The 13925-nt window shown below is 48.2% G+C and overlaps 1 protein-coding gene across 1 annotated transcript in view; it reads right to left on the reverse strand.

Moving 5' to 3' along the window:
• Positions 1–13925, reverse strand: part of ZNF638 (zinc finger protein 638) — a 426212-nt gene that overhangs the window by 71329 nt on the left and 340958 nt on the right. The window contains exon 21 of the mRNA XM_030192174.1: positions 4255–5314. Coding sequence (XP_030048034.1) covers positions 4255–5314 — 1060 coding nt within the window. The remainder of the gene's footprint in view (positions 1–4254; positions 5315–13925) is intronic.

Genomic DNA, 13925 nt, shown 5'->3' on the forward strand with positions numbered 1-13925 from the left:
GGATGCATTGACAATCCATCCCAACTGCTGAAGAAGGAGAACCACTTGACCTGAGGCTCTCTGGCTTTCCTCTGCTGACTTGCCCTGATTAACCAATCATCCAGGTAAGGATGCACCAAGCTCCCCTTCCCTCTCAAGCCTGGGGGAACGGGAACCACAGCCCACAGAGCCAGAAGACGATCCAGGGTCTGACGCACGGCCCTGGCCTCAAACGGTGACCTGCAAGGAGAAACGAGAAAGGCATCTGGAAGTGGATGGCGAAACTCCAGGGCATACCCGTACCTGATTATATCTACCACCCACTGGTCTGAAGTTACCCGGATCCAGCTCCGATAAAACAGCTGAAGCTTGCCTCCTATGGCCAGAAACCGGAGGCTGGGCCTCTGCACCTTCATTGGGAGGTTTTGGCACTGCTGGAGCCCCGGAACCTCTATCGCGACATCCTCTACGGTTACCCCGAAAGGGCTAAAAGGACTGTCCTCTATTCCAGAACCAAGCATGTTGAGAACCAGCACCTCTACCTGGCCTGTATCTGCGAGCCTCCCTGAGGTACCCTTGGGCCGCAGACCGGGAAGCGAAGCTGGATCTATCCTCCGGAAGCGGAGCCCCTTTGGACATGCCCAGACTCTTGACAGGTTTCTCTAACTCATCGCCAAAAAGAAGCTTAGCCTGGAAAGGAAGCTGACTCAGACTTTGGATGCTACATCCGCCGCCCAGTAATGGAGCCACAAGAAACGACGTTCCGACACTACCAGTGACAGATTCCTCGCAGAGGCCCGAACCAAGTCAAACATGGCATCCACAAGAAAAGCGGTGCCCATCTCCAATTTAATGACAATGGCCGCCAAATGAGGAGTCTGCCGGAACATCGGGGAGATGCTCAGCCCAATGAAAACAAGTCCGAGCCACATAGCTCCCGCAGATGGCCGCCTGCAAGACCAAGGCAGAAACCTCGAAGAGCTTCAACAAAGCCTCCAACCTGCGATCCTGCAGGTCCTTGAGACACGCCCCACCCTCAAGAGGGATAGCAGACTTCTTGGTGACCGCTGTAAGCAGCGCATCCACCTTGGAGACCCAAAAGGCCTCCAGATCTGCCTGACGGAGCTGAAAAAGGTGAGCCATGGCACGACCGATTCATAAATGCGAATCGGAAACTAGCCAGTTCGCCTCCACCAGTACCTTCAAATCCTCATGATAAGGAAAAGTTTGTGGAAGTCTATGAACCCCCTTAAGAAGCGGCTCCCCTTTCCAGGACACTTAAGGGGGATCTTCTGAGGGTTCATCCAGGGATCCTGCGTCCCAAAACTCTCCCCCCCTTCCACCTCCGCATCTACCAGAGGGTCTGAATCAAGGGAGAGAGCCTCACCCAGATCCTCCACGCCAGCCAAACGCAGCCTCTTGGACCCAGGTGCCTGAACTGCAGACCCCAAGGGCCTTTCCTGTGGAGGAGGGGCCGGAGAACCCGCTGCAACATCAGGAGAAATTCCTCTCTTCAGGCAATAAGCCTGGAGTAGCAGCACAAATTCTGGTGAAAACAAAGCTGCTGAAGCCCCTGAGGAGTCCTGTCGTGACATCACCGGCAGAGGAGGAAGCAACATGGTGGCCGTTCCCGTCAAAACAGCATTCATTGCGCAATGGGAAAGAGCGCTCAGCCGTCGGCCCAGGAATAGTAGCTGCCCCTAGCGCCACCGGAATACCCAAATCTGGCTCCTCCCCAGAACCAGGCCTCACCTCCTCGCAAACCCTGCAGAAGCTGGTGCTAAGGGAGACCACGCGGCACGCTGAAGAGGCCGCACAACGGTGCAGCTTCTCAGACCGCACCACCATCAGAGGAGGAAGGGCTGGAAGAAGACTCCCTCACAGGGACCAGGAATAGCATCCCACCGCCAAACTCCCTGCAATCCTCCTAGATTGCCTTGGTTGTGGCTTCCTTTTTTCTTCAAGATTGCAGCTGCAAAAGAGAAGGCACCAAAAACCAGCGCGGAGAAACCAAAGCGCCTACTGCTCCCCAGGTGTTTCCTACTCTGTTCCCACCAGGGGCGTTGCTTGAAGGAACTTCTTTTAGAGAAGGGGGGGAGAAGGTCGAGGTGAGCGTACACCCCCCAAAAGAGGCGCAGGGCCCAAGAGCCCAAGACTACTGCTGCTGTTTCTCTCCCGAGGTGGTTTCTTTTTTTTTTTCTTTTACTAAACCACTAAGAAAGATCCCTAAAGGGAACCTATAAACCTAACTAGAACCAAGGGGCCAAATCAGGCATACCCACCTATCTTTGCTGAGAAATACTGAGCAGGTCAGGGTTGCACAGTCCCTTATACAGGAGCACTGTTCAATAATTTTCAGTCTCCCTCTGCTGGTATAAGTGCATGTCACCCACTATTAGGGAATGGTCTGGAGAAGACGATAAAGAAACATTTTCTCTGGTTTGTTTTAAATTTACTACTTAGTAGCTTCAGTGCGTGCCTCCTAGTCCTAGCAATTCTCTTCTACCCATTCCACTCCTCTATCATATCTTCCCGCAGCTGTCTTCTCCAAGCTGAAAAGCCCTAGCCACTTTAGCATTTCCTCACAGAGAAGCTGAACCAATTCCCTTTATCATTTTAGTCACCCTTCTCTGTACCTTTTCTAATTCCGTTATATATATTTTTAAGATTTGGTGGCCAGAACTGTAGTATTCGAGGTGATATTGCACAATGGAGCAAGCGTAACATTCTCATTTTTATTTTCTATTCCTTTCCTAATAATTCCTAACATTCGATTTGCTTTCTTAGCCACCGCTGCACACCAAGCAGAGGGTTTCAACATATCATCAATGATGACACCTAGATCCTTTTCCTGGGAAGTGACTCGTAATGTGGAACCCAGAATCATGTAGCTATAGTTTGGATTCCTCTTTCCCACATGCCATCACTTTGCACTTGCTCACATTAAACGGCAGCATTCAAAACAGAAGCTACCCATGTGATGCCATTTCCTTCACTGGTCTGCCGTAGCAGGAACTGTAGATTCTTGAACTGCTGTAGCAACCTCTTCAGTGGGAAAACAGCTCGACATGCTCCGTCAGCACGTCCCATTACTGGCTTGACATGTGGCTGCCGCTATACAATCTCAGTTATGTCAATCCTGGTGCTGGCTGACCCCACTTACTCACCATTTAGCACAGTTCAGTATAGGCTCTCCCTTCTGTCTTCATGTTCCAATCACTGAGTTGCTCCTAATGCTCAGCATCCCTTCTCTCTCACTCCCTGTTGCAGGCATCTAGTGCAGAAAACTTCCCATTTTAAGACCTGGTGTCTCTGCCAACACTGCACCCCTTCCCTCAGTCATGGTGCCCCCCAAAAGCCCTTACTGCAGCAGCCTTTGTCCAACCCTTGTCCTTTTGGGTGTGTGTGTAGGTTTTTTTTTTTTTTTTAAGAACCAGAGGGAAGAAGAAATAGAAGGGAAGAGACAAAGCAAAAAAGGAAAGTAAAGAAAAAGGAAGGAACCTGGACTCCTTCAGGTATTGCTTGGGGGCTAGGCAGAACACAGTAAAAAAATTTACATGCTCAGCTTCAACTGGGTGACCTTCTCCAAATGAGCCCAAGAGTCACTGCAAACACTAGCAATAACTGCTGCATAATATGCCTGCCTATCATCTGAGGGAGACAAAACTGGAAGCAGGTAGCTCCAGGATACCCCATATAGGCTACAGCTCACAAGCTTGCTTTTTCTGTCTCCATCTGCTGGTAGACATTTGTTCTGGACTCGTCTGGTGGACAAAAGGAATGGAGTAAACGTTCCCTTAAAATTTTACTGGTAAAATTCTTGCAGCCATTCTGGGTAGTCTGGAATTTACAGATAAACCTCTTTGTACCTCAATGTATGAAGTATTATTGAAAACCAGATGAACTAATTAATGTATGTATCAGAATGCTCTTCTAGAAAAGCAGGTGATCTTTGAACTTACATCACTAAATATCCTTAAGTCATCACTTTCAACCAGACTGTTGCTATTACCATTTTACAACATTTATATATTTCTCTCCTTTAGCATGTATTTCCAAGTATAATAATATACTATGATACTACTTGGATAACTGTTGTGTTTGTTTAGTTTTATATATCATACTATGTATACACTTTTAACTTTGTATCTGTTTTCTCTAGAATCTGTTGAGAACCATTACAATCAGTGGAAAGTAAACGGTTTTAATTATAAATTAAGAATGAGTAAGATATGCCCTTAAAAATTACATCTAATCTGGCAAATGTACACTCACCTTATTGCTGTCATCCTTTTTCATGCCCGATCTATTCTCTCGCTCCTGTGATTTTGAAGTATTTCTTGAATCTCCTCTCAAATCCTTTTCTTGCTGTGATGAGCTTCTACCACTGCTTCTTTTAGAAACTAAACCAATATTCTGTGTAGACCTGTTGCCACTACTCTCTGATGGGCTGGATCTCCTAGAAGAAGGTCTTGGTGATCCATAATCCCTTAAGATGGGTTTCTTCTCAGATGTGGATCTTTTTCTCGTGTCAGGCTTTAAGGATGATTTTTGTTCACCATTTTTAGCAAAGGAAGTTTCATTCTTTTGAGGTATGGTAGTTGCTTTATCACCAGAAGCAACTATTTTCTTTGTTTCATTGGCTACAGTTGCCACTGTTTCACTTTTACTTTGAGCTAGTTCCTCCTTTTGATTTGGTTCGGGTACTGAATTCTCAGGGTTCTTTTCTGATGTATTTTCACCAGTTTTTGTTTGAGGATTATCAGTGTTAGAAGGTAGTTTCCCTGAACTGCTCATTTCTTGAACCTTCAGTTTATTAGTTTCTGGATTCTGTAGTTTACTATCTAAAACCTCCAATTTACTAATATTGAGAGACTTGTTTTCTAACTCCCCTGGGGCTGAAATGACAACAGAATTAGGTGACATTGCTGCAGATGGAATCTTCACTGCTGCTTCCACTGGTTTTGAGTCAGGATTCGAGTGTGTGTTTTTTGAGTCCACTTGCAAATGTTCTTCCTCAGGCTTCGTTACTGTTGCTTCTGTCTCTGCAGATTCCTTTAATATCGGTTCAGATTTATCTTGAATGACTCCTTTCAACTTCACTATGGGCAATTCACCTGCAGCTTGTCCAGTACCACAACCTGTAGTATCACCCTCCACTGGTTTCGTAAATGAAATGAGACCTCCTTTTTCAGACTCTGGTCTGGAAATGCTCGTCTTTACACTCAGATCATCAGTTCTTACATTTGAGATGCCACCTGTTTCTTTCTTTTCTGTGCTGGATGCTACTTTACCATCAACTTTTTTAGCTTCTTGATTATTTATCACATCAGCACTGGAAAAATTAAAAAAGACAAAACAATTCAAAACAAAACATTAAACATTCCAAAATGTATAGTAGAAATTAATACCATTATATTTATATGCAAACCAATTAATGATGCAGGAAAATTCTTAACTGGGAGCACCAACTAGTTTAAAAATACAGTGAAGCAATATAGTTATAATTAGGGCTTCCATTCCTAGGTGTTTTTGATTGTAAATTTAGGTGGTTATTTTCCAGCTAATTACAGGGTTTTGAAGGTAACATAGTAGATGACGGCAGAAAAAGACCTGCACAGTCCATCCAGTCTGCCCAACAAGGTAACTCATATTTGCTGCTTTTTGTGTATACCCTACTTTGATTTGTACCTGTGCTCTTCAGGGCACAGACTGTATAAGTCTGCCCGCACTATCCCGCCTCCCAACCACCAGCCCCTCCTCCCAACCCCGGCTCTGGCACAGACCGTTTAAGTCTGTCCCAGCACTATCCCCGCTCCAACCACCAGCCCCTCTCCCAACCCACCGGCTCTGGCAAGACCACATAGTCTGTCCAGCACTATCCTCAACTCCCAACCACCAGTCCTGCCTCCCAACCACCGGCTCTGGCACAGGACCGTACAAGTCTGTCCAGCACTATCCCTGCCTCCCAACCACCGTCCCGCGTCCCACCACCGGCTCTGGCACAGACCGTATAAGCCTGCCCAGCACTATCCCCGCCACCTAACCACCAGCCCCTCCTCCCAACCACCGGCTCTGGCACAGACCATATAAGTCTGTCCAGCACTATCCCCGCCTCCCAAGCACCAGCCCCTCCTCCCAACCACCGGCTCTGGCACAGACCGTATAAGTCTGTCCAGCACCATCCTCACCTCCCAACCACCAGTCCTGCCTCCCAACCACCGCGCTTGGCACAGACCGTACAAGTCTGTCCAGCACTATCCCTGCCTCCAACCAACAGTCCCGCTTCCCACCACCGGCTCTGGCACAGACCGTATAAGCCTGCCCAGCACTATCCCCGCCACCTAACCACCAGCCCCTCCTCCCAACCACCGGCTCTGGCACACACCGTATAAGTCTGTCCAGCACCATCCTCACCTCCCAACCACCAGTCCTGCCTCCCAACCACCGGCTCTGGCACAGACCGTACAAGTCTGTCCAGCACATATCTGCCTCCCAACCACCAGTCCCCGCTTCCCTCTGACTAAGCTCCTGATGATCATCCCTTCGGCACAGGATTCCTTTATGCTTATCCCACGCATGTTTGAATTCCGTTACCGTTTTCATTTCCACCACCTCCCGCGGCAGGCATTCCAAGCATCCACTACCCTCTCCGTGAAAAAATACTTCCTGACATTTTTCTTGAGTCTGCCCCCCTTCAATCTCATTTCATGTCCTCTCGTTCTACCATCTTCCCATCTCCAGAAAAGGTTCGTTTGCGGATTAATACCTTTCAAATATTTGAACGTCTGTATCATATCACCCCTGTTTCTCCTTTCCTCCAGAGTATATATGTTTAGTTCAGCAAGTCTCTCCTCATACATCTTGTAACGCAAATCCCATACCATTCTCGTAGGTTTTCTTTGCACCGCTTCAATTCTTTTTACATCTTTAACAAGATACGGCCTCCAAAACTGAACACAATACTCCAGGTGGGGCCTCACCAACGACTTATACAGGGGCATCAACACCCCCTTTCTTCTGCTGGTCACACCTCTCTCTATACAGCCTAACAACCTTCTAGCTATGGCCACCGCCTTGTCACACTGTTTCGTCGCCTTCAAATCCTCAGATACTATCACCCCAAGATCCCTCTCTCCGCCCGTACCTATCAGACTCTCCCCGCCTAACACATACGTCTCCCGTGGATTTCTATTCCCTAAGTGCATCACTTTGCATTCTTCGCATTGAATTTTAATTGCCAAACCTTAGACCATTCTTCTAGCTTCCTCAGATCCTTTTTCATGTTTTCCACTCCCTCCCGGGTCTCCACTCTGTTACAGACATTCAAGTACATTAAAACTCAAAAAAGATCATAAAACACTAAAATGGTGAAATTAGATCTTACCTGCTAATTTTCTTTCCTCTAGACCCTACAGACTGGTCAAGACACGTGGCTTATGTACTCCTACCAGCAGAGGGAGACTGAGAAAACACTGAGCTTTTGATACTGTATATATAACCTGTGCAGCACCTCAACTAGCCAGTATAACGATAAAGCAGAGAACAAAACAAACAACCAACCTAACAGAACCCCATACGTAGGAAATCCATACTATAGAAATATGTGCTTCTCCAGGCAGGCCACAAACAGAGCCATACCTGCATCAGACTCAAACCAGCATCAGAACCTGGCAAGAAAAGTCAAAGTATTTTCAACAATCATCAGCTGCCGAGGAAAACTCAAAGAACACTTCCTGGCCTTGACGATAAACAGGGCGGGCTCTTGACCGGTCTGGAGGGTCTAGAGGAAAGAAAATTAGCAGGCAAGATCTAATTTCACCTTCCTCAGCGACCCTCCAGACCGGTCAAGACGCGTGGGATGTACCAAAGCAGTAAACATCTACGGGCGAGACCTGTGAAGGCCAGAGGTCAAAACTGCTGCATCAAAACTTGCCTCTTCCTTTGCATGAACATCAATCCTATAATGCTTCACAAACAAATGCAAAGAAGACCAAATCGCTGCCCAACAAATATCCAGCGGAGGAATCAAACCATTTTCCGCCCAAGAAGCTGCCACTCCCCTAGTGGAATGAGCTGAAAAAACCCGAGGAACCTCACGACCCTTCAATAAATAAGCAGACGCAATCGCCTCCTTCAACTATCTTGCCTTGGAAGCGGCTGCCCCCTTCCTCGGACCACCATGAAAACAAGGCTGCCCCCCCTTCCTCAGACCACCATGAAAACAAACAAACAATCTGAGGCTCTGAACTGCTTAGTTCTTGACAGATAACGTAAAACCCGACGAACATCTAGCTTTGCAAGACGACACTGCTCTGCATCTCCTGCTAAATCTCCTAAAACTGGTAAAGAAAAGACCTGATTCACATGAAAATCGGAAACTACCTTGGGCAAAAAGGAAGGCACTGGACGCAGAGAAACCTTTTCTTTAGAAAAAGACAAAAAGGGCGCCCTACAAGACAAAACATGAAGCTCCAAAACCCGCCGAGCTGACATAATGGCCACCAAAAACACAGCCTTCAAAGAAAGATCCTTGCAAGTAGCCGAAATCAAAGGCTCAACCGGAGGATGGACTAAAGCATCCAAAACAAGATTCAAGTCCCATCAGGTGCCGAAGCTATGGACTTCCCCTGAACCTTTCCGCTACTTGCACCTACCTTCAGAGTAGACAAGGCCAAACCCCTGTCCAAACCATCCTGCAAAAAATCTAAGAGTTCCACAATAGAAGTACGAAAAGGGCTAATATCACGATCTTGACACCAGTGCTCAAAAAGCCTCCAGACTTGAATATACGCCAGAGAAGTGGATTGCTTGCGAGAGTTTAACATCGTAGCGATAACTCTAAAAGAAAACCCTTTCTTCCTCAACTTGTGCCTCTCAAGAGCCAAGCCATAAGCGAGAACGGAGATGGATCTGGCATTACGATCAGGCCTTGACATAACACCGCCTCTGTCAAAGGAATCTGCTCTGCTGCCGCTAAATGTACTAGATCTCCATACCACGGACGACGCAGCCAATTCAGAGCTATTAAAATCACTAGACCCGAGTGACGTTTGATGCGCTCGACTACTCAACCGATCAGAGGCCACGGAGGAAAAACATACAGCAACCCCTGAGGCCAGGGTAGAAGAAGAGCATAGAGTCCCTCCGCCTGAGGGTCTCTTCTGTGACTGAAAAACCGTTTGACTTGTGCATTGTCTGCTGTTGCCATGAAATCCATCACCGGAAGGCCCCATTCTGACAAAATGCGATCGAAAACCGACCGATGTAGATCTAGAGTATGTCTGCTCAGATAATCTGCATCCACGTTGTCCGCTCTGGCTACAAGTACTGCCGAAAGAGCCTGAAGATGAAGTTCTGCCCAGCGAACCAACTGCGCCGCCTCCTCTGCAACCGCCCGACTCTTTGTGCCCCCTTGCCGATTGACATAAGCTACGGCTGTGGCGTTGTCACAGAGCACTCTGGCAGCCTTGCCGAGGATCAGATTCTGGAAGAACTGAAGGGCCAAATGAATGGCCCAAGTCTCCAAATGCTTCTTCCTGAGACCACCGGCCTTGGGCTACCTCACCAAGACAATGAGCTCCCCAGCCCGACAGACTGGCGTCCGTAGTGAGAGCTATCCACTCTGGAGATTCCAAAGGTACACCCTTCTCCAGGTTGCGTGTGTGTAGCCACCAGCGAAGGCTGCGATGAGAGATTGCGGTCAACAGTAAACGCATCGCCAACTCCTGCGACTGGGGCGCCCACCGACTGAGCAGAGCTGACTAACTGTCGCATGTGCGCTCAGGCCCAAGGCACCACCTCTATGACCGCCGCCATCATACCCAGGACCTGAAGATAAGCATGAGCCAACGGCATACGCTCCGCCAGAAGCTGACGAATCTGATGCTGCAACTTGTGAATCCAAAGGGATGGTAACACCCGACCCTTTAACGTATCGAATCGAACTCCCAGATACTCCACCGACTGGTTGATATGACTCTTACTGAGATTCACCACCCAACCAAGGGACTCCAAAAACTGTACCACACGAGCCGTAGCCACTTCGCTCTCCGCCTTTGACTTGGCCCGAATCAGCCAATCATCGAGATAAGGGTGCACTAAAATGCCCTGCCTGCGTAACGCCACCGCCACCACTATCATCACCTTGGAGAAGGTGTGGGAAGCTGTAGCAAGACCGAAAGGCAGCGCACAAAACTGAAAATGCTTCCCTAAAACGGCAAAACAAAGAAAACGCTGATGCGCCACCCGAATGGGAACGTGAAGATAAGCCTCTGTCAAGTCCAGCGAAGTGAGGAACTCGCCACTCCGAACTGCTACAATGACCAACCGCAACGTCTCCATGCGAAAAGAGGGAACCTTTAGGGCCGAGTTGACTCTTTTGAGATCTAAAATAGGTCGAAAGGAACCCTCCTTTTTTGGCACCACAAAATAGATCGAATAACACCCTGTGCCTTGCTGACAGGGTGGAACGGGAATCACTGCTCCCAACTTGAGCAATTGAAGCAAAGTGTCCCGAACTGCTGCCTTCTTGACCCGAGAATGATAAGGGGATTACAGAAAAAACTCGGTAACCGAGGTTTCAAACTCCAGCGCATAGCCGTCGCGAACCACCTTAAGAACCCACTGGTCTGATGTGATCTGGGCCCAACTCTGGTAAAACTGACTCAGCCGAGCCCCTACACGTTACCAGAGGCTGGACCCGCACACCTTCATTGGGTATTGCGTCCCGAACTCGGACCTCCCGAGGAGAAATCACGCCCTCCACGATGGCCTCCTCGTAAAGGTCTGTGCGCTTGTAAAAACGACCTCTAGAAACTCCACTAGACCTACCCAGTCTATACTGTCGGGCTTCCTTAAACCGACTGCGCTGACGCCCCCATGGACCTCGCTTTGGGATGAAATTCCGGAAGACGAGGAACCTTAGCGTCACTAAGACCATGCACCAGGTTATCCAAATCCTCACCAAAGAGCATGGGATCCCTTAAAGGGATGAGAACACAATTTAGACTGGGAAGCCGCATCTGCGACCCAACCTCGCAACCAGAGAGCTCTACGCGCTCCAATAATTATAGCCATATTCTTGGCTGATGCACACAACAAATCGTAAAGAGCATCAGGCAAAAAGGACGAACCCATCTCTAATTTAGTTAACTCCTGGACCCCCGAAGTTCCAACGTCCATTGAATCATCAAGAAGCTTCTCGGCCCAGCGAAAACAAGCTCAAGCTACCAAACCCCCACACACCGAGGCCTGATGTGCTAGCGCTGACAAATCAAAACTACACTTGAGAAAGGATTCCACTTTCCTATCCGGGGGATCATGGAATGTGGCACCGCCGTCTACAGGAATAGCCGTAGTTTTAGTAACCGCCGTAACTACCGCATCCACTGTGGGGGCCTTAAGAGACTCCCTATCATCCTGCGGAAGAGGATAAAGCCTCGCCATTGCCCTAGAGACCTTACACGGCGAATCAGGCGAAATCCACTCCTGAGAAATCATATCCGGAGATCTTTATTCATGGGAAAAGACCACGCTTTATGCTGAATTCAATTAACCAAGGGATCCACCCTGTCTAACCTCTCCCGCGGAATCTCTGCCTGCTCAAATTTAAGAGTGGACATCACCTGGTCTAAGCTCCGCGAGTTCGTCCCTATGAAAAATGCGGACCATGGAAGGAATCCACCACCAGGATTAGACAATCCGGCTCCTGAGAGCCCTCAAAAACATTGGTCTCCCAAAATCACTGAGGTCCGTCAGATCCCACATGAGAAAAAGAATCCACGTCCTCTGACCACTCTAGACGGTGTCTTTTAGGAAAAATGGGACTACCCCTTCTGCCGAGGATTCCACCTGGGGAGGACCTGATTTCCAGGCTTGATAAAGTGTCCACACAAAATCCGGAGGGAATCCGACCCCCCCTGTACCTTCATTTAGTCCTTTCTGCGTCGAGAAGGGTGAAACAGGCCCCAAAACCGCTGATTCAGGCGCCCGAACCGGATTCAAAATGGCGGCCGTTCCCACCGAAGCTCAACCCGCCGCCGACGGAGCTGCCTGGGAGCCCGATGTTACCGGAGCCGGAGACACCGCCGGAACTGCCGCAATCAACACTGGGGGAGCCGCGATCAGCTGTTTCGGCTCCCCGCATAGCCGACATTGACCACCCAGCATCTCTACTCCCAAGCGTGAGCACGCGCGGCAATGCAGCATCCCGGACATACCCGACCTGCCCAAGGGAGATAGAAAACGCTGCCCCGAAAAAGACGCCGACCTTCCTTCCAGAAATAATATTAGCACTGCTCTCCTGCCTAGGCAATGCGAAACTTAACTCCCCATTCACTCCAATTATTTTATTTTAAAGAAACAGGGCGCCTGGCAGCTGCTCACTGTAAGGCACTCAAGGCTCCAGTACTGAGAGAGAAGCTGAGGCACAAAGCTGCCACTATGACAGAGCAGCACCAGGGGAGGGACCCGACCAGCAGGTGTGACACCCCAAGGGGAACACTGGGCCCCACCGGACCCAGACCCCCGAAGCACGTTTTTTTTTTAAACCACGCACAGGATTCTGCAATACCAAAAGAAGCTCAATTAAAATTTCCCCGTTTTTTTTTTTTTTTAAACTACCTCACCAGACTATTTGGAAGACTGCACAGGTTGTACTTCTACCTCTGCTGAGACTGAGAAAATACTGGCTAGTTGAGGTGCTGCACAGGTTATATATACAGTATCAAAAGCTCAGTGTTTTCTCAGTCTCCCTCTGGTGGTAGGAGTACATGACTCTGGCGAATGGGGATAGAGACAAGCATCTGTCAAATCCAAAGACATGAGAAACTCTGCTGGCTTCAATGCCAAAATGACGAACCATAAGGTTTCCATGCCAAAAGAGAACACTCTGAAGGCTCGATTTACCCCTTTCAAATCCAATATTGGTCTGAAGGACCACTCCCTTCTTTGGGACTACAAAGTAAACAGAATGCCTGGTACTTCACTCATCAGACACCAGAACCACTGCCCTCAAATCGATCAGCCTTTGTAAAGTATCCTGGAAGCCCTCACCGTCCACCAGGCTAAACAAGAAGACTCCAGAAACGCACATGGCAGGAGACAGGCGAAATCCAGAGTGTATATGTTGCAAAAGACCGTAAGCTTCTGCTAATCTGACAACCTGGGTCCACCTCTGGTAAAACTCTGCCAACCATGCTTCCACTGGAATCGTGGAAATGAAACCAGAGTCTTGACCCCCTCCCAATTCTCACTTGTCCTGCCTGACCCATACTGATGAGTATCATATGACCGCTACCTACAAAACCTCTACCAGCAGCCAAGGAACTTCTGTTTCCACCTGACTCTTAATCAGCTTGTCCAAATCCTCACCAGACAAGAGAACCCCATAAGAGAAAATTTGCTGAGCTTAGACTTGAAGGTCGCATCTGCTGACTGGCCCCTAAGCCACAAGGCCTGCCTAGCTGCCACACAGACTCATGAACTTCTTAACTGCCATCTCAGTGACTGTCCTTTTGACCTTTATGAACTATGAAGACAATCATACAGGGCATCAGATTTAAAAAAAAAAAAAAAAAAAGAACCTCTCAATCTTAGATTGGTCAAGAACCAATCATCCGATGGCCTATCCAGTGTTATTATGGAGCATGCTGGATATGAACCATGGAACAGGCTTACAAATATAGTCTGATTAGTTGTGCGTTGAGCTAGGCCTTAATAAAGGTCAAAAGGACTGTCACTGAGATGCCAGTTAAGAAGTGTGACAAATATTCTCCTAAGTGCTTGCAAAACAAGCTGAGAGAGGAACTATATGCAGTATGCTGATAAATATGATTTATAACTTTTGCTGTTGTAAGGGGAATTCTTGGTAACTAAACAGGTGGTAAGAGAAAAGCAGAACTATGGTTACTGGAAAATGTTGCAAATGAGAATGACCTTAATTA

This window comes from Microcaecilia unicolor, chromosome 2 (assembly GCF_901765095.1).
Source record: "Microcaecilia unicolor chromosome 2, aMicUni1.1, whole genome shotgun sequence".
Lineage (NCBI taxonomy): Eukaryota > Metazoa > Chordata > Amphibia > Gymnophiona > Siphonopidae > Microcaecilia > Microcaecilia unicolor.